This window comes from Oncorhynchus tshawytscha, linkage group LG08 (genome assembly GCF_018296145.1).
Source record: "Oncorhynchus tshawytscha isolate Ot180627B linkage group LG08, Otsh_v2.0, whole genome shotgun sequence".
Taxonomy (NCBI): Eukaryota; Metazoa; Chordata; class Actinopteri; order Salmoniformes; family Salmonidae; genus Oncorhynchus; species Oncorhynchus tshawytscha.
In genome coordinates, this window is record NC_056436.1 from 41,905,596 (window position 1) to 41,931,473 (window position 25,878).

Here is a 25,878-nt window from a genome sequence, read left to right on the forward strand (position 1 = left end):
GTGAAATTATTGGAAAAATGACTTGTGCCATGCACAAAGTAGATGTCCTAACCGACTTGCCAAAACTATAGTTTGTTAACAAGAAATTTGTGGAGTGGTTGAAACACGAGTTTTAATGACTCCAACCTAAGTTTATGTAAACTTCCGACTTCAACTGTATATGCCTTCGTTCCCACAACCAATGTGAAACCAAAAACATATGTTACCACGACTTCCAAGGAACCAACTGTGCTAGCTGGGCACTGGACTCCATTCATCCACTCTGGGCATTTGGCTTCACAGCTGGCCTGTCATCCATTTGAGGAGTCAAAAAGGCACAATCTTGGCCATCTTGGCCTTCATCAGGATGACTGTAATTTATTTGGCTAGCTTGGCTTAGTTGATGTTGATGATGGCAATGGTTGGTTTGTTGGTTGGTTGCGAGCTAGCTGGGAGATGAATTGACCCTTATCGGAGAGGGCCAATGTCCAGTGACCTGTCCACGTATCACAACAGAAGCACCACTGCTTTCTTTGTTAGAGGCCAGTGGGGAGTCTGCGCTCCCCAATTTACAACACCTTAGTCAGATTGTACAAGGTTTTATAAATGTGGTCTATTGTCATTGACTGGCTTTGGGCTGAGAATTACCCACACATTGATTTTGGCCAGAGTGTTATCTATGGCCCTGGCTGGGACATAGAGGCATCGTGCCCTCTTCTTGCTCCACTCATATGACCAGTGGCTATATTTTACTGCCACTGTCGCTAATTGGTGCGAGAGGAACAGAGGATCCACCTCCAAGTCCCACTTGACTCTTTTTACCACCACTTTTCCCTCTTTTTCCCTCACCTAGACTTAAATAGGAAGCGGAAAATAGAGTAATGGAACCTCATCACCCTGTGTGTGTTAATACAGGGACTGCTCACTCACAGGACCCTTTAGTCTGTCTACTGCGTAGGCACGTTGGCATCTCTTTGTCTTTCTCTCTCTCTCTTTTCGCTTCTCTTCTCGCTCCCTCTCTCATTTTCTCTTCCTCTTCTCTTCCTGACTAACTTTCTCACTCTTTCTTTTTTTTCTTCCTTTCTATCTCTCTTTCTCCCTCTCTGTCTCTCTCTCTGTCTCCCCCTCTCTCTCCCTTCCTTACTGTGTCCAATCTCTGTAGCCAGCTCTATACAGGCCATTCTCTTTGATCTGTGTGCCAGAACACAGGATGAGAGTGATCCGCTGGCACCACAAGAACATCCCATTACGGACTTGGGCACAGTCCGGCCGGCCAGGGCCTTGTGGGGCTGCTGACAGGCGCTTCTGCCTGGGTGATTTTGCCTACCTCACACTTTCTCTACCACACACACACACACACGCACGCGCATGCATGCACACACACACACACGCTATATCTGCCAGAACTTGGCTACTTTTCTCTTCCCTAAACAATCTGAGAATGTCACACAGCCTGCTTATCGGGCTTGTTATTTCAAACAGACTAAACATTTGTCTTTCGTCTATTGTTGTGGCTCCCACACAAAATCAATGGGGCTCATTTATCAAACACGCGTTGAGAATGAGCGTATTTGTTTGAACGTTTCTGCAAAATTCTCAGCACTGTGTGAGACACTAAAGCCAGATGTATCAAAATTGTGCAGGCGGCTATGGACCAGTTATGCTATTGGTTTGCTGATAAAGCAGTAGCCTATGTCCCTGGGCCTATATCTTGCCTTTGCATTTCACAGTACACACACACACATATACAAATAAACACACACAAACACACACATGTATGCACACACACACACACACACACACACACACACACACACACACACACACACACACACACACACACACACACACACACACATATATATATATATATATATATATATATACACACACATTTCCCTGTGCTCATATACACATATACACACACATTGACTCACAAACAGTCATGATGGATTGCTCCTTTCCATTTTAAACCGTTAGAATGCATGCTACCCTGGGGGACCCTTATGTGTGGAAGTACTTTGAAGTGTCCACATTTAATTAATCTCTAAGATGAATGAGTGGGAGCCAGAGCAGTTTGCCTGCGAGCAACCCGTCCAAGACACAAGTAGAAACAAATGTAGCAACGCCAGATAACCGTCTCTTTTGGGTTTTACTCCCAGCAGACCAGGGCAGATAACAATTCATTCTATCAATCAAGGCCCTGATTGTTTCAGATTGAGCCGCCAATTCTGCTGATTAGGGCAGAATGCTGATTACACTCTCCAGCGGTTGATTACAGTTTTCCATGTTGTCGTGACTGTCTGTCGTCCTGCTGGGAGGTCGCTGGGTGCAGTGGCAATGACAAGGACAATTGGCTGTAGCCACAGTTCAGTGTAGTAGTGGCTGCAGTTTGAAGGCATTTACTTACACACACACACACACACACACACACACACACACACACACACACACACACACACACACACACACACACACACACACACACACACACACACACACACACACACACACACACACACACACGTCCTCTAATAAGATAATAGTGGGAGCGTGGTGTATCAAGCAGCTGTTACAAATGGCCGGGCACATCTGTTCCTCTCATCCCTCTGCACATCCTGTATAAAGCTGTCTTCAGCCAGCTCCAACACTAGCAGGTGTGAAAGCCCATCACCACACCCACCCCTTCTATCTCAGGGTTTCCCAAACTCGGGTCCTTGCGAAGGGGTGCACATTTTGTTTTTTGCTAGCGCCACACAGCTGGCTCAAATAATCAACCAGTTGTCAAGCTTTTATCGTTTGAATCAGCTGTGTTAGGGCAATAACTCAAATGTGCACCTCTTGGGTCATGAGTACCGAGTTTGGGAAATCCTTCTCTAATTATTCATGCTCTCCATTTTTATCCCCCCTCTTACTTTCTCTCTCTCCCTTGTCATACTCCAGTCTCTCTCTCTCTCTCTCTCTCCCTTGTCATACTCCAGTCTCTCTCTCTCTCTCTCTCCCTTGTCATACTCCAGTCTCTCTCTCTCTCTCTCTCTCTCTCTCTCCCTTGTCATACTCCAGTGTCTCTCTCTTTCTCTCTCTCCCTTGTCATACTCTCCGTATTTGCCCCTATGTCTTGTCATGTTCTATGGTGGAAGGTTGCTATTCTGGCCTAGTTCCGGCTCATTGCTGGGACTCCCCAGCGCGTGCGCGCACACACCCAGCTCTAATCTGGGCTTTATAGAAAAGCTTTCATCTTAAAACTGGAGCATGATCCAGGGAGTATTCAACCGTGGCTATGTTCACTCCACTCATCACACACACACGCCACACGCACGCACTCATACACACACACACACACGCACACACACGCACACACACACTCCCTGCAGAGCCCAGTTAATTGCACTACCACGGCCCTCTGTGTATAGCAAATCAGGAGGCATGTGAGGTAGAGTTCTCAGCCTGAACCCGACGGTTCCCGACGGCCTTGTCTGGCCTGGTCTTAAACCGGGTCGGGCCTCAAAGTTCTGCTCAGAAAACAAAACTTTGTCTGCGGACCCTTTAAGCCTACTATGGCCCTCTCTCAATCGCAGCAGCTGCAGACACTAGCAGCATCAGGATTCCAATATTGGCTGGGCCAGAGACATTTGTTATTTTTCTGATGATTCAAATGTTTCAAATTGCAATACGAATAGGCTGGAGTGCAGTCGGGAGAACGATGTTCCACAAGACCACGACAGGCAGCGCATCTCAGTATCAGGACAAGCCCATATTCCAATAGCATCCGTTTACGCTGATACATCCTAACAAAATACAGCCTATGACTATCCTGCTAATGTGTCTTGCTGGACCTTGTGAACTATCGAAAGTTGACCCATAACTGATCCAAATGTTTTCCTAATCAAACATGCATTCAAAACACGGGGCTTTTAAAAGCTAATTAAAATGAATTTTGGTCAGGAAGTCTTGTTATTTATTTGTTTCATTATTTAATATTCCCTTTATTTCGTTTTAAAATACAAAGCTTGATACACATGAATGAGTTGTATACTATTTAATGACATGAATGAATGAATGATTGATTATATTGAAGGAGGCTGTTACTTTAGTACAGATCTTAACAGGATGTGCTCCCACAGCTCGATGGTAGGTAGATTATGTAAGGCTGCTACGTAAATCAAGAGCAAAATAATACTACCTGATTTAGGCTACATGATCGCATACTAAAACGTTTAAGATCTAGAGATTAACTAACCGAGATTAACTAACCGAGATTAACTAACCGAGATTAACTAACCAAATATACAGATGGAGATTCACTGAAACAAAAGCACATTGATTGATTCTCACACAAGTCAGAGACTTTTGGTAGGGAGTAGGACAGGCTACTACGCGAGTGAAGAGCAAAATCCACTTGTCAAGCTACATTACATGCTAGCAACATGAGCTAGAATCAAGGTGATCATGAGCGCTCACTTCAATTTAGCTAACACTTCCATAGCCTAATTGTTACCAAATAATCCAAACGTATATTCAGTGAAAACCAACCAAAACCGTGCTGAAATGAACATCTAGGTGACCACACATGACCATTGTTGTCACGTCTGCTCCTGGCTCCTCCCCTCTGGCGTGCGACGTCGCCAGAATACTAACCACCGGTCCTGGGGTTTCATCATTACACACGCCTGGCATTCATCATTACGCGCACCTGTCAGTCATTATGATTCACACCTGGACTCCATTACCTTCATAATTTCCTCACCTTATTATGTCACTCTCCCAGGTTCACTCACCAGTTGGTATTGTTCTTGTGTATCGGCAAACTGCCTTATGTTGGTGTCGTGTTCTTGGTTTTGTTGTTTTATTAAAACGTTTCACCTGTGCCTGCTTCCAACTCACCTCCCCATCATTACAATGGTTTTAAATTAGTATAACAGTTGGAAATGACTTTCAGAGTTTCAGTATAAGCAAGAATGACGTGCATTCAATTGCATTAGCCTACTTAATATCCAATATTTTCATTGTTCAGTTGATCATAGGTAAGGTGAGGTGAGTTTTCGGCTCTCTGCGCTTTTTCTATGCCCGGTGGCTGTTTCCTCATCTCCTCACTCTGCTGCCGTCCGCCTCCGCCACATTGTTCTCAACACCAGTTTAAATCAATACTGTTTTCTAGAAACCAGACTTTTTTTTCGGGTACGGGCTCATTTCATTTCTGTGATGTCAGGCTGGACTGGGCTCAGGCTTCAGCTCACCGGTCTTGGGTCGAACCGGGCTTGAATTGTCAGGCCCCATAAACTCTATTGTAAGGACAGGGCTCAAAGGCCCTTCGTGTATGTGTACCGTAGCAGCTTATGCCTTGGCAGACGTCTGTTGTTGCGATGCTGTGCATGTGTATAAACTGTTGCATGTTTAGAGAGAGAGAGACAGGGAGAAAGGGGGATGAAAGAGAGAGGTGTCTATTGTTCACATGTGTCTGTGCTGTGAATGAACCTACTTGAGGCATTTTGTGATTCTTTGGCAAGGCTTGAAAGGTGATATGAGAGAGAAAGAGAGAGAGAGAGAGAGAGAGAGAGACACACACACACACACACACAAACACACACACAGAAAGAGTGCACTACCATGCAAAGTTTCCGCCTCTGCCTCTATAAGCTTTCTCATCATCCTGCTAACGGTAGCAGGATTTGTGCAGTAACAGGAACATGGTCTAATGGGGACAGCCTTTCAATTACAATGGCTAATGATTAGTAACCATAATAGCAAAGTATGCCTGAAAAGGCCTATGGGACCACTGTGTACACATCAAAACAATTCAGTGTGTGTGTGTGTGTGTGCCCCTCTGTCAATGGGTGTATTCCTGCCTGAGAATAGGCTACCCTCTTGAATGTTTGGATGCATGCCTGTCTAAATATGTGTACAGGGTCTATTTGGGAGCAGAGAGTACAGTACATATGTGGGTGTGTGTTCAGTTGGATTACAGGATTACAGCTGGTTCATGGTGACTATAGTAGTTGATGAATGGGGTTTTCTCAGTGTCGGTGAGGTCCCAATATAAATGAGACCTACATGAAGCCCAGTGGCTTTCCTCTAGGGCAGGCCTGGGCAAAGGCCGGCCCGGGGGCTGTATGCTCAGATCACATAAAGAATTTGCGATAGTAAAGTTTTGAAAAACATTAAAAGCCCAATGAATACTCTCCTTTGTGTAATGATTTAACTCCCACCGCATGTGGGACATTTATTTTGAAGGCACGTATAAATAACAACTGCACAAGGACAGACTATCAGGAATCAAGGTAAGACCCAGATGCAGGCACATCGAAGATGCAGGCACATCGAATTGTTTAATAGTTTAATATTTCAACAGGGGCAGGCAATAGACAGGTCAAGGCAGGCAGGGGTCAGTAAACCAGAGGTGGAGCAACTGTACCGGACAGCAGGCAGGGGCAGGCAGAGTGGTCAGGTAGACGGGCTCAGAGTCAGGGCAGGCAAGGGTCAAAACCAGGAGTACGAGAAAAAGGAGAGACTGGGAAAAGCAGGAGCTGAGAACAAAAACAGAAACAGGAGACAAAGGGCTGTTAGAAATAGGTTTGACTCTGGACACATGAAAGGTGGGATGTATACGAAGGGTACGGGGCAACAGAAGACGAACAACAGAGGGGCTAATAATCTTGGAGATGGGAAATGGGACAATAAACTGGGGGGAGAGTTTGCGGGATTCCACCCAGAGGGGCAGATCCCGAGTGGATAGCCATACCTTCTGCCCGAGACGATACCGGGGAGCCGTGGTCTGATGGCAATCTGCTTGTCGTCGATACCGGGAGGTGGTCTTGAGGAGGGCCGACCGGGCTTTCCTCCAGGTACGACGACAGCAGCGGGAAAACATCTGGGCAGAAGGTACACCGACCTCTTCCTCCTGCTTGGGGAAGAGCGGGGGCTGATACCCCAGAGAACACTCAAACGAAGATAGACCCGTGGTAGAGCAGGGAAGGGTGTTGCGGGCATACTCGACCCACACCAGCTGCTGGTTCCAGGAGGTGGGGTTGGCGGAGACCAGGCAGCGCAGAGTAGCCTCAAGATCCTGGTTGGCTCGTTATGATTGGCCATTGGACTGGGGGTGGAACCCAGAGGACAAGTTGGCCGACGACCCAATGAGGGCACAGAACACCTTCCAGAACCGGGACAAGAACTGTAGCACCCGGTCGGAGACCATGTCCACGGGCAGTCCATGGGTCCGGAAGACGTGCTGCAAGATCAACTAGCTGAGCTGAACCCAGATCAGAAAATGATTTTCCTGCATTGGGTTATTCATCAGGAGGTGCTCTGTAAATGTTTTCTGAAAATGAGCCATGTTGTGGATACAGTCACTAAAGTGGCAAAATCTTTAAACCACAGACAGTTTCTCATTGTTTGAAGAGACAGAGTCGGGTTATGCAGATCTCCCCAACCACACAAACGTGAGATGGCTGAGTTTGGGGAAGGTGCTTTAAAGGGTGTGGGACCTGAAGTCGGAGATTGCTGAGTTTTTGCAAATGAAAGGGAAATATGTGGATTTCCCTCAACTGCAAGGTATTGAATGGTTGGCTGATTTTGCCTTCACTGTGGCCCTCATGAATTAACTGAATTCCAAACTACAAGGGAAGGGCCTTTCTGTTCATCAGATGTGCAGCCTTCTCAAAGCCTTCAAGGGAAAATTACTCCTCCTAACCCGCCATGTAGAAGCCAACAATCTCACCTACCTCCCGACACTACGAGTCTGTTCCCTATCAGATGACCAGCGGGAGAAGTATATATCGCTGCTGTGTGCTTTGAACGGTGAGTTTTCTCGTCGTTTTGAGTATTTCAAAGTGTTGGAAAATGACATGCTGTTGGTTTCCTCCACCTTCAATGTGGATAACGCTCCCACTGACCTGCAAATTGAGCTTCTCGATCTTCAGTCTGATGCTGTGATTGGAGAACTATTCAAAACAATGTCACTGTCGAGGTTTATGCATCTCTCGATGAACAAAACTTTCTAAAGATTAGGAGTCATGCTCAGGAGATGTTTGTACTGTTTGGGTCAACCCTTGTACAGTATGTGAACAGACATTTTCAGTGATGAAATATAACAAGTCAAGGCACAGATCGTCTCTTACTGAATCTCAGCTCTCAGCAATCCTGCGCATAGCGACGTCAGAAACTATACCTGACTTCACTGCTCTAGTCAATGCCCATCAGAGACTTCACTCCTCACACTGACTGAGTAGTTTAAATGTAATGTTGAGCTCTCTCTCTCTTGTGGTTTTGTGCATACCCGTTAACAAGAGTTCTGTCTGAGGTGCTGAATGCACAGTGTACTTTTCCCTCTGTGTAGTTCATTGCATGTTTAATAATGAAAATACCTACCAAAAGGAGATCATGGATGTGGTTTATTTCTGTGCATGTTAAAAAAGTCAAATAAGTAGCATATCTGGATGTGATTTACAGTAGATATATCTGTCACACAGTCATACACATGATGTATAATCCTGTAATATGATTCTGGCCTGTGATGGCAAAAATATCATCTAATTTGGCCCTCCATGGAAAATCAGGCCTGCTCTAGGTAGATGGCCTGGCACACACACACACACACACACACACACACACACACCTTGGTCAGTGTCCTCCTCATTGCTCTGAAGTGGCCAATAGAAATTATCACCAACAAGCTCTTGCAGAATTAGATGTTTAACCACGTTCTCCAAACTTTAAATTTAGAAGTTGCTCCAAACGTCAAATTTCTGATCCAGAGTCATGGGATTACCCAAATGAGTCATTAGTCATGGAATTATGCCCATCCACCACCCCCGTCCACAACGCCCTAGCAAAACCCAAGCCTATTTGATGGTAATAGTGCTCATTGTTGCCACTAGTGGACGGTTTTGAAGGCATGTCTTCAAGATAGACGTCCAATTTCGACATCAATCTTGAGCGACCTGGCTGATTACCACAGAAACAGGCTGAGCTGGGACCCACACCACACTCTATGCACCCGGCTACCCAACACATGCACACAAATAGACACACACACCCCACTCTCCCCTGTGTACTTGGTGCGCTGGCACATAGTTAGCCTATGCATGCTGCCAATCCAGCCTAGAGCATAGAAGTAGACTTCCATCACCCACCCATTGACTTACAGTACATGGGTATAACACATTCTATGAATTCTATTTCTATGGGCTGGAGGCCCCAAAGACTCTGGGTTTGTCCGAAATGGCACCCTGTTCCCTACGTAGTGCCCTGGGGCCTGGTCAAAAGTAACACATTAGACTAGCCTACATAGTGAATAGGGTGCTATTTTAGACGCAGACTCAGTCAAGTGTTTTAATGAGGAAGCCTTTACTAACTGCTTAGCTGCCGTGTCTCTGCCTCTCTCCACACTGACCAGAGGAGATGTGTGGGCCTCTCTTTGCCGCGGCCCGGCTAATTGCTGCTCAAGAACGTCTCTTGCTGTCCCATCTCATCGACAAAGGCCCTCCGTAGGGAAACCTGGAGGCACCTAAAGACAAACAAACCTGAACGGCCAATCGATAAGAGTGAATGTGAGCGTTACCGGTCAGCCAAAGGCTCCGAACGTGTGTGTGTTTTGTGTGTGTTTTGTGTGTGTTTTGTGTGTGTGGGGTCGGGGAGTTTTGTGTGTGTGCATGCGTGTGTGTCTGTGTGTGTAATTCTCCAGTGCTTCCTGTGTTCTCCTATGGGATCTTTACCCATCACTACTCCACTCTGGGCTGTTGTCTGCGTCTGCATTTTGATGCGATTTTGATTAGGCCCTTATCACAGATCTCAGAACAGGCTTCACACAGCTATAATTCTAAATCCCCTTGACTTGAATGCCATAGATAGATTATCTTAATGTGTTTTTCATATTGAGGCCATAAACTATCAAAATGGAGAAAGTCGCACACTCCATGTATAAACTCCCAACAATTGAATGGGGATTTACCTAATACATTGCTGGGAGTTTATACATGGAGTGTTCGACTTTCTTTATTTTGATAGTTTAGTTTTGCCGTTAGTCAGCACCTCCACACAAACTATTTCTGGGTGTGCACCAGCTCACCAGCTTTTTAAAATTTCATATTGAGGCCACCAGTTGCGTATAAAGGTTCATATTTAAAGCTGGAATCCATACTTGGGGAAACTGCCAACATGGTCTAACAGTCTCACTGCAGAATTAGACGTTTATCCACGTTTCTGCCAACATCAAATTTTGTAAGTTGTTTCAAACTGCAAATTCAGAAGGTTAATAAGGGTTAAGGTTTTTGATATGCTAAAACAATGTTAAAACATGAAGTTTAAAAGCACTCATTCAGAATGGTTAAGGTAAGGGATAAGATGTGTCCACCACTGGGATCGAACACCTGTAACGCGTGAAGCACAAGCGTACATCCTTTTACGATATTATAACAACAAAGAAGTTACTTAAAACAGCTGACACTGTTTTCTTTTCATCTGACGTCATTGAACGGCATTGCATGAGCAATCAATACCATACCATAGTACCATATTTTTTCTCTCCTCACCATTCTGAATGCTCCTCTTCTCCATTTCATTAACAAAACAAAAACAATTACAAATGCGCTGGGGGGGGGGGCGAACAGTGGCGCTGTTTCACCGTAAGTGGATTTTAGCTTAAAAAAGAGACCCTTTTTTAAACACTTTTAATGTATTTATTTTTTTATCAGATATCGGACCATTTTATAAACCACTGATTATGACATTGTCTGCTGCAGCCTATATGGCCACTCCGTATTAGAGGTCGACCGGTTATGATTTTTCAACGCCGATACCGATTATTGGAGGAACAAAAAAGCCGATGCCGATTAATCGGCCGATTTAAAAAAATGTATTTGTAATAATGACAATTACAACAATACTGAATGAACACTTATTTTAGCTTAATATAATACATCAATTAAATCAATTTAGCCTTAGGTAATAATGAAAGATATTCCATTTGGTTTAAATAATGCAAAAACAAAGTGTTGGAGAAGAAAGTAAAAGTGCAATATGTCCTATGTAAGAAAGCTAACGTTTCAGTTCCTTGCTCAGAACATGAGAACATATGAAAGCTGGTGGTTCCTTTTAACATGAGTCTTCAATATTCCCAGGTAAAAAGTTTTAGGTTGTAGTTATTATTGGAATTATAGGACTATTTCTCTCTATAACATTTGTATATCATATACCTTTGACTATTAGATGTTCTATAGGCACTTTAGTATTGCCAGTGTAACAGTATAGCTTCCGTCCCTCTCCTCGCTCCTCCCTGGGCTCGAACCAGGAACACAACGACAACAGCCACCATCGAAGCAGCGTTACCCATGCAGAACAAGGGGAACAACAACTAGAAGGCTAAGAGCGAGCAACGTTTGAAATGCTATTAGCGCGCGCTAACTAGCTAGCCATTTCACATCGGTTACACCAGCCTAATCTCGGAAGTTGATAGGCTTGAAGTCATAAACAGCGCAATGCTTGACGCACAATGACAATTGCTTGACGCAAAATTTTGCACGTCGTTATTGCATTGGACTCGTTAACTGTAAGGTTGCAAGATTGGATCCCCCGAGCTGACAAGGTGAAAATCTGTCATTCTGCCCCTGAACGAGGCAGTTAACCCACCGTTCCTAGGGCATCATTGAAAATAAGAATGTGTTCTTAACTGACTTGCCTAGTTAAATAAAGGTATTTAAAAAAAGACAGATTTCCGATTGTTATGAAAATTTGTAATCGGCTCTAATTAATCGGCCATTCCGATTAATCGGTCGACCTCTACTCTGTATCTCTGCTTGAAGTGTTTTCTCTGTTCCTATGTGACTCGTCCTGCCACAGTTTCATCTCTCCCCCCACTCTCTCCCGCCGCATATTTGCTTTTGTTCTTGTCTCCCTGCCCGCCGAGCTGACTCACAATGATGATCTTGACCAAGCCGTAAAAGGTCAAGGTTAGCCAACAAATTGCCTCAAAGCAATCAGCCCTATCGGTCTCTCTGCTAACACACCATTTGCTCTCTCTCGCTCTTTCTCTTTCTCTCTCTCTCTCTCTCTCTCTCTGTTTACCCACGCGACTCGTGTCAGGGGGTCTGCCCACTTTGAAGTCGCACCTCTAGAGCGAGGGCTCTGCGAGAGCCGGGGACATCAAAGCAACCGTGGTCCACGTGGTGGTGACATTACGGCGGCAGCGTGACCCAGTGGGGTGTAGCAGGGATTGGGACGATGTGGCTCAGCTGTCCTTTAAGACCCCTGGCTGCTCCAGGTCTGTGGGGTGTTTGCCTCTACTCTACACAGGATTGGCTTTCATTACATGAAACAGGATTCCCCCCCCTTACCCCTCGGCCAACAATAGAGCCACCACAGTGCTCTGGAGTTCATACAATCTACTGTAACCAGAACTTCTGTGGACACACATGTGCTCCAAACACACACACAAGCACACGCACATGGTCGCGGGCTCCCGTACACACACACACACACACACGTTAAACACACAGACACAGAGACGGACAGACAGACAGACACACACACAGACACTCACACACAAAGGGAAAGTGTGTGAAAGGGTAGCTAGGGGTGCCCTTGTCACCTGGCCTTTCCTGTCAAGTTTGGTGCGAGTTCACCACAACACAAGTCATTCTGCTGCTATGCCTACTTCAATACATTGTAACATACCCAATATCAAAGCATGTAATCCACACAGGTTCAGTAGCTGAAGGAATGTTTTTATGTGTGTAGGCTGGTGTAGCTGTTTAGGCTTAAACAGCGTTACAGACAGGTGTTATTAATGTGTCGGACCACAGGGTACCACATGTAGGTGTGTCATGATCTCCCCAACAGCTGTCTTCAGCTGTGACTGGTATTGTAAACACCTCCTAAAGCCAGGCTTGGTTAGAAGGCTTGGCCCTGGATATTGTGTGAGTCCAAGGACAAACAAAACAAACGGGCATAAGATGAGGAAAGACCATGACTGTGTTCTATTACAATGTAGAGGATGAACTAGGGGAGATCCCCTTACGTTGGTTCACTCACATTCAGTCCCTGGTGACTGTGTCGTTGTGTGTGTCTGTGCCGTGTCTGTGTGTGCAGAGCTGTTTCAAACATTTCCAGGATTCAACATGTTTCCAGGAATGCTAGCTGTTACAAAGCCATCTCGTTGATGGAAATGTGTGTGTGTGCGTTGTCCCAGGTGGAGATAGAGAAGCTCGACTACCACCACTACCTCCCTTTGTTCTTCGACGGGCTGTGTGAGACTGTGCACCCCTATGAGTTCTTCGCCCGCCAGGGGGTCCACGACATGCTCGAGCACGGGGGCACCAAGATCCTGCCCGTCATCCCCCAACTCATCATCCCCATCAAAAGTGAGTGGCTAAACATTATTGAAACGTCACAGAAAACACTGCCATAACATTATTACAGCACAGATACTACTGTTAACGCAACCACAACACTTATCATCATCCTTTTCAAGACTGAGTGGCCCCAAACATTACAGCAACATCGCAGGAACAGTGGCACAACATTATCAGACCATAAACACGACTCTTTCATACAACCACAACCCTCTCGCAGCAAATCTAGGCCAAATCTCCTATAACAAGATTATAAAGAGATCATTTACTAACGTGTGGCCAGTAACCACAAGCCGGAAAGACATGGATTGACAATGGATAAACCCCCAATGCCCTATTCTTCAGCCACTAGTTGTTGCCATCCACACAGTGAAGACCTCAGTGAAAAGCCCACATATGGCTCCTTGCATCTCCCAGACCTATTATTATTAGACAGCAGGGCTACGTGTTCTTGTTTTGCTGTTAGTGGATGAGACCCAGTCATAAGGCAAGGCTGCCAAGTTCCCATGAATATGGGGACGCGCTACATTTAAATGTGCTTTGCCTCTCTGACTCTGGCGAGTCCGGCAGGACAACACCTCATTGGTTCGGTAACGTCTGCTTCCAACTCACTCCCTCAAACAGGTGGATCCCCTGAACGCAGCTCACTTTCCAGCCCACTTTCCAGCTGACACTCTCAAACACCTAGATCCCCCTGAACGCAGCTCACTTTCCAGCCCACTTTCCAGCTGACACTCTCAAACACCTAGATCCCCCTGAACGCAGCTCACTTTCCAGCCCACACTCTCAAACACCTAGATCCCCCTGAACGCAGCTCACTTTCCAGCTGACACTCTCAAACACCTAGATCCCCCTGAACGCAGCTCACTTTCCAGCCCACTTTCCAGCTGACACTCTCAAACACCTAGATCCCCCTGAACGCAGCTCACTTCCAGCCCACTTTCCAGCTCACACTCTCAAACACATAGATCCCCTGAACGCAGCTCAGTCTCCAGATCCCAATCACCTGAATTCTAACCACCTTTTCACACACCTGTATGTCATTATCACACACTATTTGGTTCAGTTCTTTGTACCCCATCACTGTGAGTTATTGTTTGTTTTGTGACACACGTCTTTCGGAGCTCTGTTTTTCCCGTGATTTACTCCTCCCGTGTATGCTAGTTTTTTCCTGCCTATCGGATTTCCTGTTATCTACCTATTTCCTGACCTCCCGGACTATGTTACTAGCCTATTCCCTGCCTGTACTTTAGCCTATCGGATTTCCTGTTATCAACCTATTGCCTGACCTTCCGGACGATGCTACTAGCCTTTTCCCTGCCTGTACTGTTGCCCTTTTGGACCCCATGTGTATGACCTTCTGCCTGCCCCTGGACCCAGCTACCTGCCTCCTCCTGTCATCCTTTGCAATAAACACCCGCTGCGTCCTGCGCTTGAAACCAGCACTCTGTCTCCCTTCGTGTTCATTACAGGTTTGTCCTGAAATCACACGCACAGTTGGCAGGCCGCAGGCTAGTTGGTCACGTCCAGGGGTGAGCGGGGACCAGCAAAAATAGCTTCAACATTTAGACAGGGATGAAACAACGAACACACAGACTTCTAACTTGTTATATGTAGAAAAATATATAATGTATGCTTGTATGCTCGCATGCTCTCACTCTCACACACACACACACACACACACACACACACAAACATACGCTAACTTTCCACACACTGAGAGGGTTTGTTTTGCAATGGAGCCAACTAAGTGTCAGTTTCAAAGTGGGAGATTTTAAGCGGCGCCCAGTAAGTGAGTTTGAGCAGTTGGCCGTGTGTGTGTGTGCTCAGTGTTTCATTCCTGCTGAGGCAGAGGGGTGGAACGACCAACATGAGGCAGGGCCGCTGGAGACATGAAGACATGCTGACAGGTTGACCCTGGCAATAGAGTACACACACACACTCACACACACACTGCTTACTGAGTCGCAACAGAGGACGGACAGAGCATGGCCCAGTGCACATCATAACACCAAGACACAACGGTGTGTGTGTGTGTACATGTGTTTTGGTTTTTGTGTATGTGACTTTTAGTTGTTTACTTGATTTACACTAGAATTCCCATTTTTCAATTTATTCACATAGTTTGTTTAATTTACCAATTGATTTCATTCGAGAAAGTCTGATTGCTGTCTGGTCATGCGTTCAGCTGTTTCACAACACTCTAAAACCAAATGGCTGCATATCGATATATGATTTTTAGACTATCGACAACTCATAAATGTGATTAATGTGTTTTATAAATAAAAGAGAGCTGACATTGTGTTTTTGACTGAGACGATTATTGCTTTGATGCCTCGTTTTCAAAAATTGTCCTTGGTGGTACTAGGCCTATACTGCTTAGATCTGTATCCTCTCATACACGTGTTCAAGCACACACACACACACACACACACACACACACACACACACACACACACACTCATACCCAAGTCCACCTAGCCACTATGTCCACTCATGCATACTGACTCCCTCATATAGTAGCTACAAATTCCTAAGACCCAAAGGTGAACCATTCCTTATGAAAACGCACATCTAGCTGTGATAATGGAATTTTAAATGGCCTGCTTGTTATTAGCTTCTTGGTTTATTAAAATCAGGCCCATTTTTGCCTGCCATGCGTCAAACCCGCCGGCCCATGTCTGTGTTGCAGATTAATTACTTTTCAATAGAACTCCAAGGAAGGAGAGAAAAATAAGTGCAGGCTGCAATCTGAAAGGCAGAAAGTTTTCTCTGACTGACGTTAATATAGAAGCCTCCATCGGGCTGGCGCCGGCGGGCTGTTATCTTGCGACTGGCTAAATCACGTTGTTGGACTCTGAATTTTGATGATCATGAGTCATGACTTCGGGTCACCCGATGAGAATACGCAATGGGCTGTGCCGTTGTCATAGACCTTTACTCTGAAACTGAACTCAGGTCAATGTGGAGTGCGCTCGCCTCCTTGCACCCACCTGTCACAGAGGCTACATTAGGCTAGAACAGGGTTCCCCAAATGGGTTTCCAAACCTAGGTCCGCAGGTTTTCTTAGCAAAATAATAAGGGAAGGGGATTCCTAGTCAGTTGTACAACAATGCATTCAACTGAAATGTGTCTTCCGCATTTAACCCAACCCCTATGAATCAGAGAGGTGCGGGGGGCTACCTTAATCGACATCCACGTCTTCGGCACCCGTGGAACAGTGGGTTAACTGCCTTGCTCAGGGGCAGAACGACAGATTTTTACTTTGTCAGCTCAAGGGATTTGATCCTGCAACCTTTCGGTTACTGGCTCAATTCTCCTATCCACCAGGCTATCTGCCGACCAATTGTGGATTAAATTGATTAAATTGAGATTTCTTGTCACTGGCCTACACTTAATACATTCATTAATGTCAAAGTAGAATTATGTTTTTCAAATTCTTTACAAATTAACAAAACATTTAAAGCTGAAATTTCTTCAGTCAATAAGTATTCAATCCCTTTGTTATGCCAAGCCTAAATAAGTTCAGTAGTAAAAATGTGCTTAAAACCTGTTTGGGATAGGGGGCAGCATTTTCACGTTCGGATGAAAAGCGTGCCCAGAATAAACTTCCTGCTACTCTGGCCCAGAAGTGAATATATGCATATCATTAGGAGTATTTGATAGAAAACACTCTGAAGTTTCTAAAACTGTTTGAATGATGTCTGTGAGTATAACAGAACTCATATGGCAGGCGAAAACCTGAGAAAAATCCAACCAGGAAGTGGGAAATCTGAGGTTCGCAGTTTTTCAACTCATTGCCTATCGAATATACAGTGTCTATGGGGTCATATTGCACTTTCTAAGGCTTCCACTAGATGTCAACAGTCTTTAGAACCTTGTTTGAGGCTTCTACTGTGAAGTGGGGGCGAATGAGAGCTGAATCAACCAGAGGCCTGGCAGAGTGCCATGAGTTGATCAGGCGCGCTCATTGATTCTATACATCGTTTGACATGTTTCTACGAACTGTAATATAACTTTTTGAACTTTTCTGAACTTTCGCCTGGACCTGCCCGCGCTTCGTGAGTTTGGATTTGTTTACCAAACGCGCTAACAAAAGGAGGTATTTGGACATAAATAATGGACTCGATCGAACACAACAAACATTTATTGTGGAACTGGGATTCCCGGGAGTGCATTCTGATGAAGATCATCAAAGGTAAGTGAGTATTTATAATGCTATTTTTGACTTTTACTGACTCCACAACATGGTGGATATCTACATGGCTTGTTTTTGTGTCTGAGCGCCGGACTCAGATTATTGCATGGTCTGCTTTTCCGTAAAGCTTTTTTGAAATCTGACACAGCGGTTGCATTAAGGAGAAGTATATCTATAATTCTCTGCATAATTGTTGTATCTTTTATCAAAGTTTATTATGAGTATTTCTGTAAATTGATGTGGCTCTCTGAAAATTCGCCAGATATTTTAGAGGCACAACATTACTGACCATAAAGCGCCAATGTAAACTGAGATTTTTAGATATAAATATGAACTTTATCAAACAAAACATACATGTATTGTGTAACATGAAGTCCTATGAGTACCATCTGATGAAGATCATCAAAGGTTAGTGATTTATTTTATTTCTATTTCTGCTTTTTGTGACTCCTCTCTTTGGCTGGAAAATGGCTGTGTGTTTTTGTGACTAGGCTCTGACCTAACATAATCATATGGTGTGCTTTCGCTGTAAAGCCTTTTTGAAATCGGACACGATGGGTAGATTAACAAGAAGTTTATCTTTAATTTGGTGTATTGCACGAAAGTTACATATTTTAAAAAATATATATTTTTATTTCGCGCTCTGCCTTTTCAGCGGAATGTTGTCAAGCGGAACCCCTAGCCATAAGAAGTTTTAACAAGTCACATAATAAGTTGCCTGGACTCACACTGTGTGCAATAATAGTGTTTAACATGATTTTTGACTGATTACCTCATCTCTGTACTCCACACATACAATTATCTGTGTGGTCCCTCAGTCGAGCAGTGAATTTCAAACACAGATTCAACCACAAAGATCGGGGGGATTTTCCAATACCCCGCAAAAAAGGGCACATATTGGTATATATATATATATATATATATATATATATATATATATATATATATATATATATATATATATATATATATAAAAGAGACACTGAATATCCCTTTGGATGGTGTATCAATACACCCAGTCACTACAAAGATACAGGCATCCTTTCTAAATGAGTTGCTGGAGAGGAAGGAAACCACTCAGAGATTTCACAATGAGGCCAATGGTGACTTTAAAACAGTTATAGAGTTTAATGGCTGTGATAGGAGAAGACTGAGGATGGATCAACAACATTGTAGTTACTCCACTAACCTAATTGACAGAGTTAAAAGAAGGAAGCCTGTACAGAATAAAAATTATTCCAAAACATGCATCTGGTTTGCAACAAGGCACTAAAGTAACACTACAAAGAAATTGGCAAAGCAATTTACTTTTTGTCCTGAATGCAAAGTGTTGTTTGGTGAAAATACAATACAACACATTACTGAGTAAGACTCCATACTGTCAAGCATTGTGGTGGCTGCATCATGTTATGGGTTTGTTTGTAATTGTTAACGACTGAGGAGTTTTTCTGGATTAAAAATCAATTGAATGGAGCTAAGCACGGGCCAACTCCTAGGGGAGAACCTGGTTCAGTCTGCTTTCCACCAGACACTGGGAGATGAATTCCCCTTTCAGCAGGACAATAACCTAAAACACAAGGCCGAATCTACACTGGAGTTGCTTACCAAGAAGACAGTGAATGTTCCTGAGTGGCCGAGTTACAGTTTTGACTTAAATATGCTTGTAAATCTATGGCAAGACCTGAAAAAAGTTGTCTACCAATGATTAACAACCAATTTTACAGAGCTTGACGATTTTTGAAAAGAATAATGGGCAAATGTTGCACAATTCAGGTGTAGAAAGCTCTTAGAAACTCAGACATACATACATCTGTAATTGCTGCCAAAGGTGATTCTAACATGTATTGACTCATGGGGCTACTAATTTTCCTCCACTTTGACATAAGAGAATTTTGTGTAGATTGTCGACAAAAATGACAATTAAATGAATTTTAATCCCACTTTGTAACACAACAAAATGTGAAAAAGTCTAGGGGTGTGAATACTTTATGAAGGCACTATATATGTGATTGTAAACAAATGTAAGCAAGGTCTGAAATTATTATGTTTTAGTTAATATATTATATTTGTTTGGGCTTCTTGCGGACAATTTCCCTTCTACAAATTATTAGTAATTGTATTTTTAACCCCCTGACCATCCATCCGCTCAATAAATAAAATCAGCCCACGGCTGAATCTAGTTGATAATCCCTGGGCTAGAATGATTGAGAAAAGGTTGAGTATTATGATGTGTTGCTTTTGAAACCTTGAAAGGCCTCAATCATGGCACAGGGGGGTTTCTTTTTAGCACTTTGAGCCCAGATTGTCATGTAAAATAACCCAGAAAAACTTTAACATTGTCATTCCAACACTACCTTTTTCAATCGGAGGAAATTATATAAATTATGAGAAAATTATACTGATATGCTGTCATAAGCATCTCCTACCCTCTTTAAATAAGGAACAAAATTCTCAGCCACGTCTCCATTGAGCTTCCACAGATTGGCGTAACATTTGTTCACTCTACGAGACCAAAATTTAATTTTCATTACAAGGAGATCCCCGGCTTAGGAAAGAGAACATTTCACAGTGATCTGAAAAGTATATTTATATTACAACAAACTCGATTGACTAAAATCTTCAAAATGCCACTCACCTGTGACATTTGGGGGAGATGAGAATACAACGCTGCGCTTATTTTTGGGGGGAACAGAATATCTAATAGACGCGGCTTGAATAGATGATTACTTTATTCATATCCGATGTGATGCGGATTGTACCAAACGTTAATACATCCGACTCAGATTCTCCCCCTTTTGTGAGAGGCGAGAGCCTGGATGAATAATTGAACAGTCCCACGGTCCAAATGTCACAGCTAGGGAAAATTGTTTGCACTTGTGGTAATTAGAATTTCATTATTTGTTATGTGCGTTTGAAATCCCTGTCAGTCCAGATTCAACCTTATTACCGTGATGGCAGATAGCTCTCCCCGTGTGTGAAGGAACAGGAGAAAGATCCTATAATGGATACGCTCATACTGCCTTGTCTGTAACACAAATACACGCACAGTCACACGTGCATGCACACACACATGCGCATAAACGCACAAAAGCCACATGCACACCCACACACACACACACATTGAATGGAATGTATAAAATATGAAGGCTTGGAATGAAAGATGATAGGACCATCCATTCTTCATGTTCACATCCTGTCACACAGAGCATGTGTATAAGAGACACCCCTGCGTTTGACGACACAATGTCCTTGTAATGGAATGTTAGCGGTGTGTGTGAGTGTGTCATCGGTGTGTGTGGATTACACATTCTCTGTCTCTGACTGAGAGTGGGTTTGACATGAATATCACTTGTTTGTGATTGTGTGCATGCCTGTGTGTGTGCGTACATGCGTGTGTGTGCGTGCAAGTGTGTGTTTTTTGCGTGCATGCGAATGTGTGTGTGTGTGTGTGTGTGTGCATCACCTCTCCAGAGCTGTTTTCCCCCTCTCATGTCAACCTGTCAGGCCTGTCTCGGTGCAGTGCAGTATGGCTGGAAGGGAGGCTGTGTCTGCGTGTGTGACAGCCATGCATTTGAATATGAGCTGTTTTAACACTCAGACCACAGGTGACGCCGCATGCCGCTCCCTAAGTGTACTAACTGTCATACTACCCATTTTATGGTTCCTGACCCCCCCTCCCCCTCTCTCCCTCGCTCCCCTCCTTCGCCTGCTAACATAATTCATTCTCGCCCTCTATGTCAGACATGTGTTTTCACCCAGATAGCTTAGCTGCTCCCTTTTATTATTCAAGATTTGTTTTTGCATGAATAGTTATAACTCCTTTTAGTTCTGTTTATGACAATATCCACTTAAGGGGACTAAGAGCTATTGGGACTGTCCTCTAGCTGCTTCAGCGGCTTTGAAGATAAATGTTTTAACGGTTAGATTGTGTTTATCTTGGTTTTAAATGGGCAATCTGCTATATCCATTTTAGGACTTAGAAATTAATGATATACAGTGCATTCTGAAAGTATTCAGACCCCTTGAATTTTACAACATTTTGTTACGTTACAGCCTTAATCTAAAATGGATTAAATTGTTTTTCCCCCTCATCAATCTACACAGGTTTTCATGAAGGATCTCTCTGTACTTTGCTCTGTTCGCCTTTCCCTTGACCCTGACGAGTCTCCCAGTCCCTGCCACTGAAAAACATCCCCACAGCATGATGCTGCCACTACCATACTTCATCGTAGGGATGATGCCAGGTTTCCTCCGGACGTGATGCTTGGCATTCAGGACAAAGAGTTCAATCTTGGTTTCATCAGGCCAGAGAATCTTGTCTCTCATTGTCTGAGAGTCTTTAGGTGCCTTTTGGCAAACTCCAAGGCTGAATTGCTTCTGTCTGCTCACTCTACCATAATAGTCTGATTGGTGGGGTGCTGCAGAGATGGTTGTCCTTCTGGAAGGTTCTCCCATTTCCACAGAGGGACTCTGGAGCTCTGTCAGAGTGACCATCGGGTTCTTGGTCACCTCCCTGACCAAGAATAATGGCCACTGTGTTCTTGGGAACCTTCAATGCTGCAGACATTTTAGTACGCTTCCCCAGATCTGTGCCTCGACACAATCCGTTCTCGGAGCTTTACGGACAATTCCTTCGATCTCATGGCTTATGGGGAGTGGGGAGAACAAGTATTTGATACACTGCCGATTTTGCAGGTTTTCCTACTTACAAAGCATGTAGAGGTCTGTAATTTTTATCATAGGTACACTTCAACTGTGAGAGACGGAATCTAAAACAAAAATCCAGAAAATCACATTGTATGATTTTTAAGTAATTCATTTGCAATTAAACAGCAGCAATGCAGTTCTTGACACACTCAAACTGGAGCACCTGGTACCTACTACCATACCCTATTCAAGGGCACTTAAATATTTTGTCTTGCCCGTTCACCCTCTGAATGGCACACATATACAATCCATGTCTCAATTGTCTCAATACTTACAAATCCTTTTTTAACCTGTCTCCTCCCCTTCATCTACGCTGATTGAAGTGGATTTAACAGGTGACATCAATAAGGGATCATAGCTTTCACCTGGATTCACCTGGCCAGTCTATGTCATGGAAAGGTTTGTACATTCAGTGTACACTTGGCTATGTCATAGCTCATTTGTAAATAATACATTTTGATACATTACTAGCTCAAAAAACTGAATCTGCAACAATGACAAGTTAATTAGTGGGTGATGTATATTTCAGAACCAAAGTGGGGGGGACAAAAAGCAGTCTACTTTGCCCCCCCACCCCCCCTTAATCTGATAGTGGTAGTGGGGTGGTAGACGCCTAGCCTCCCTTATTGCTCAGATCAGGTGCCTACATAGTGACACACACACACACACACACACACATACATACACAGTATACTGCACACACACACACACACACACACAGACACACAGAAGTTGCCTCAGACAGATCCAGCTCATAGAGGCCCAGCTTTTGAGCTCCATCAGCAAGCGATTTTAAGAATGGAAAATGAATTTGTTTATGCAACTAATGTTAGTGCATCGAATCGTATCGCATCGAAACGAATCGCATCAAATCGTTTCAAACTAAAACGTATCGTTCACGCATCATATCATAACCCATGTCTCAAGATGCATATCAAATCCTCTTGAAAGGGAAAGATGCACATCCCTAAATTCTTGCTTGAGAAATTGCTCTTTGCTAAGAAGCATTTTCTTTCTTGTTGACCATTTTTATTGAGAACAATCACAGTAAGGTACTTAATTGTTACCCAGAAATGATTTAATATGGATAAAAATGGCTGCATTGGACCTTTAAAGCAACATACTAATGAGCCAGATAAACAACAGGTACAGCAGGGGTCTGTGGAAGTCTATTGGTTTGTTAGAGTCCAAGATTAAGGGATGGTTCAAAAGGAGGAAAACATATGTAAGGAGTCACCTGAGAAGTGCACCCACACAGAGACACGCACACACATGCAGCGACATACTGTACATGCATGTATGTACACACACACTCACACACTAAATGTCGCCCACACACACAAGCTAGTAATCCTTAGTTACAAATCACAGATGTTTTCCTCTCTTCTGTCCCTTTTTTTCTCCCTCTTTTGTTCTCCCTATCAGCGGGAGATGGAGTTAAGTGCAGCTGTCGGCCAAATTGCCCGTGATTGTCTCTCACTTATTCCTTCCTGTCTTTGTGGTGCCTTTTGAAATCTCTGATTGCAGCCAGTCATTTCAAGTCAAAGGCTGGCACCAAAAACCATTGATTTCAGTGGAGGTAGTGTGAATGCCGCGTGACCTCATTCTGTCTTTTCTGCTAAATGTGCTAAATGTTAACAATAGGGGGGCTGAATCGTTAATTCTCAATCACACACCACCCTAGGGAAAGCCTCTATGAAAACAAGCACGCACACACACAACCCCCTCTCCCAGACCTGTAACCCCTGACCTCTATCCTGTGTTCACTCTATAGAAATAGAATCACTAGATGAGCCGTCGCCATTCAAATCAATGTATAGGTCCGGGTGGACGGCGGCCATATTGAATGTACCAATAACTATGATAATGAATTAATTATATTTCTGTGGTGCCCATAACCATGTAAATCAATGTATGTTTATGAGTGTACCCATAACAATAATAACATTCTATTTCTTTGGTGCCCTTCCTCTCTGTCTCACAGATGCCTTGAACACGCGGAACAGGCAAGTGATCTGCACAACGCTGAAGGTGCTGCAGCACCTGGTGGTGTCTGGAGAAATGGTGGGAGAGGCCCTGGTACCCTACTACAGACAGATCCTGCCCATCCTCAACATCTTCAAGAACATGAACAGTGAGTCACTTACATTATAGATCTAGCCTATACTGTGTGTCTGGCAGTATGTGTATGTTGGTGAATTTGACGGGTAGTCCGAGCGGGATTTAAACGTGCGACCCTGCAACAGCTACCTAAGCCATTACGCCATCCCCAAAAATGCTGAACCACTTGGTGAGGTTGCTGGTGTTGTGCTACGGATGCTACGGTATGTTTGCGAGTATGCACAGTACAGTATATACAGTACAGTATGTAGCCTATGTCTTTGACTGATGACAACAGCGATACTGTTTGCTAGGCTATATGGTGAAAGGACAGTTTGAATGGCAGATGTGGTATCTTTAATTTATATATATATTTTTTTAGGGGGTAGATCAGCTTTACTATTGCAGATAGATTGTAGGTTCCATCAATGTGATTGTCTGTATCGTTTCCAATCCCCCATATAATTTAATATATACAGTGCCAGTCAAATCAAATTTATTTATATAGCCCTTCGTACATCAGCTGATATCTCAAAGTGCTGTACAGAAACCCAGCCTAAAACCCCAAACAGCAAGCAATGCAGGTGTAAAAGCACGGTGGCTAGGAAAAACTCCCTAGAAAGGCCAAAACCTAGGAAGAAACCTAGAGAGGAACCAGGCTATGTGGGGTGGCCAGTCCTCTTCTGGCTGTACCGGGTGGAGATTATAACAGAACATGGCCAAGATGTTCAAATGTTCATAAATGACCAGCATGGTCAAATAATAATAATCACAGGCAGAACAGTTGAAACTGGAGCAGCAGCACGGCCAGGTGGACTGGGGACAGCAAGGAGTCATCATGCCAGGTAGTCCTGAGGCATGATCCTAGGGCTCAGGTCCTCCGAGAGAGAGAAAGAAAGAGAGAAAGAGAGAATTAGAGAGAGCACACTTAAATTGACACAGGGCACCGGATAGGACAGGAGAAGTACTCCAGATATAACAAACTGACCCTAGCCCCCCGACACATAAACTACTGCAGCATAAATACTGGAGGCTGAGACAGGAGGGGTCAGGAGACACTGTGGCCCCATCCGATGATACCCCCGGACAGGGCCAAACAGGAAGGATATAACCCCACCCACTTTGCCAAAGCACAGCCCCCACACCACTAGAGGGATATCTTCAACCACCAACTTACCATCCTGAGATAAGGCCGAGTATAGCCCACAAAGATCTCCGCCACGGCACAACCCAAGGGGGGAGGGGCGCCAACCCAGGCAGGAAGATCACATCAGTGACTCAACCCACTCAAGTGATGCACCCCTCCTAGGGACGGCATGAAAGAGCACCATTCAAAAGTTTGGACATGCCCACTCATTCGAGGGTTTTTCTTTCTGTCTTTTTTACTCTTTTTCTACATGGTAGAATAATAGTGAAGACATCAAAACTATGAAATAACATGTATGGAGTCATGTAGTAACCAAAAAAAGTGTTAAACAAAGACAAAGGGTGGCTACTTTGAAGAATCTCTTCAAAGTATATTGATTTGTTTATGGGCGAGCTCTCGCT

At 44.1% G+C, this 25,878-nt stretch overlaps 1 protein-coding gene across 1 annotated transcript in view; it reads left to right on the forward strand.

The window, feature by feature from the left end:
- The window catches only part of pacrg (PARK2 co-regulated), a 239,738-nt gene that overhangs the window by 103,705 nt on the left and 110,155 nt on the right, over positions 1 to 25,878 (forward strand). Inside the window, exons 3-4 of the mRNA XM_024429738.2 lie at positions 13,163 to 13,334; positions 24,215 to 24,364. Of these exons, the coding sequence (XP_024285506.2) occupies positions 13,163 to 13,334; positions 24,215 to 24,364 (322 nt within the window). The remainder of the gene's footprint in view (positions 1 to 13,162; positions 13,335 to 24,214; positions 24,365 to 25,878) is intronic.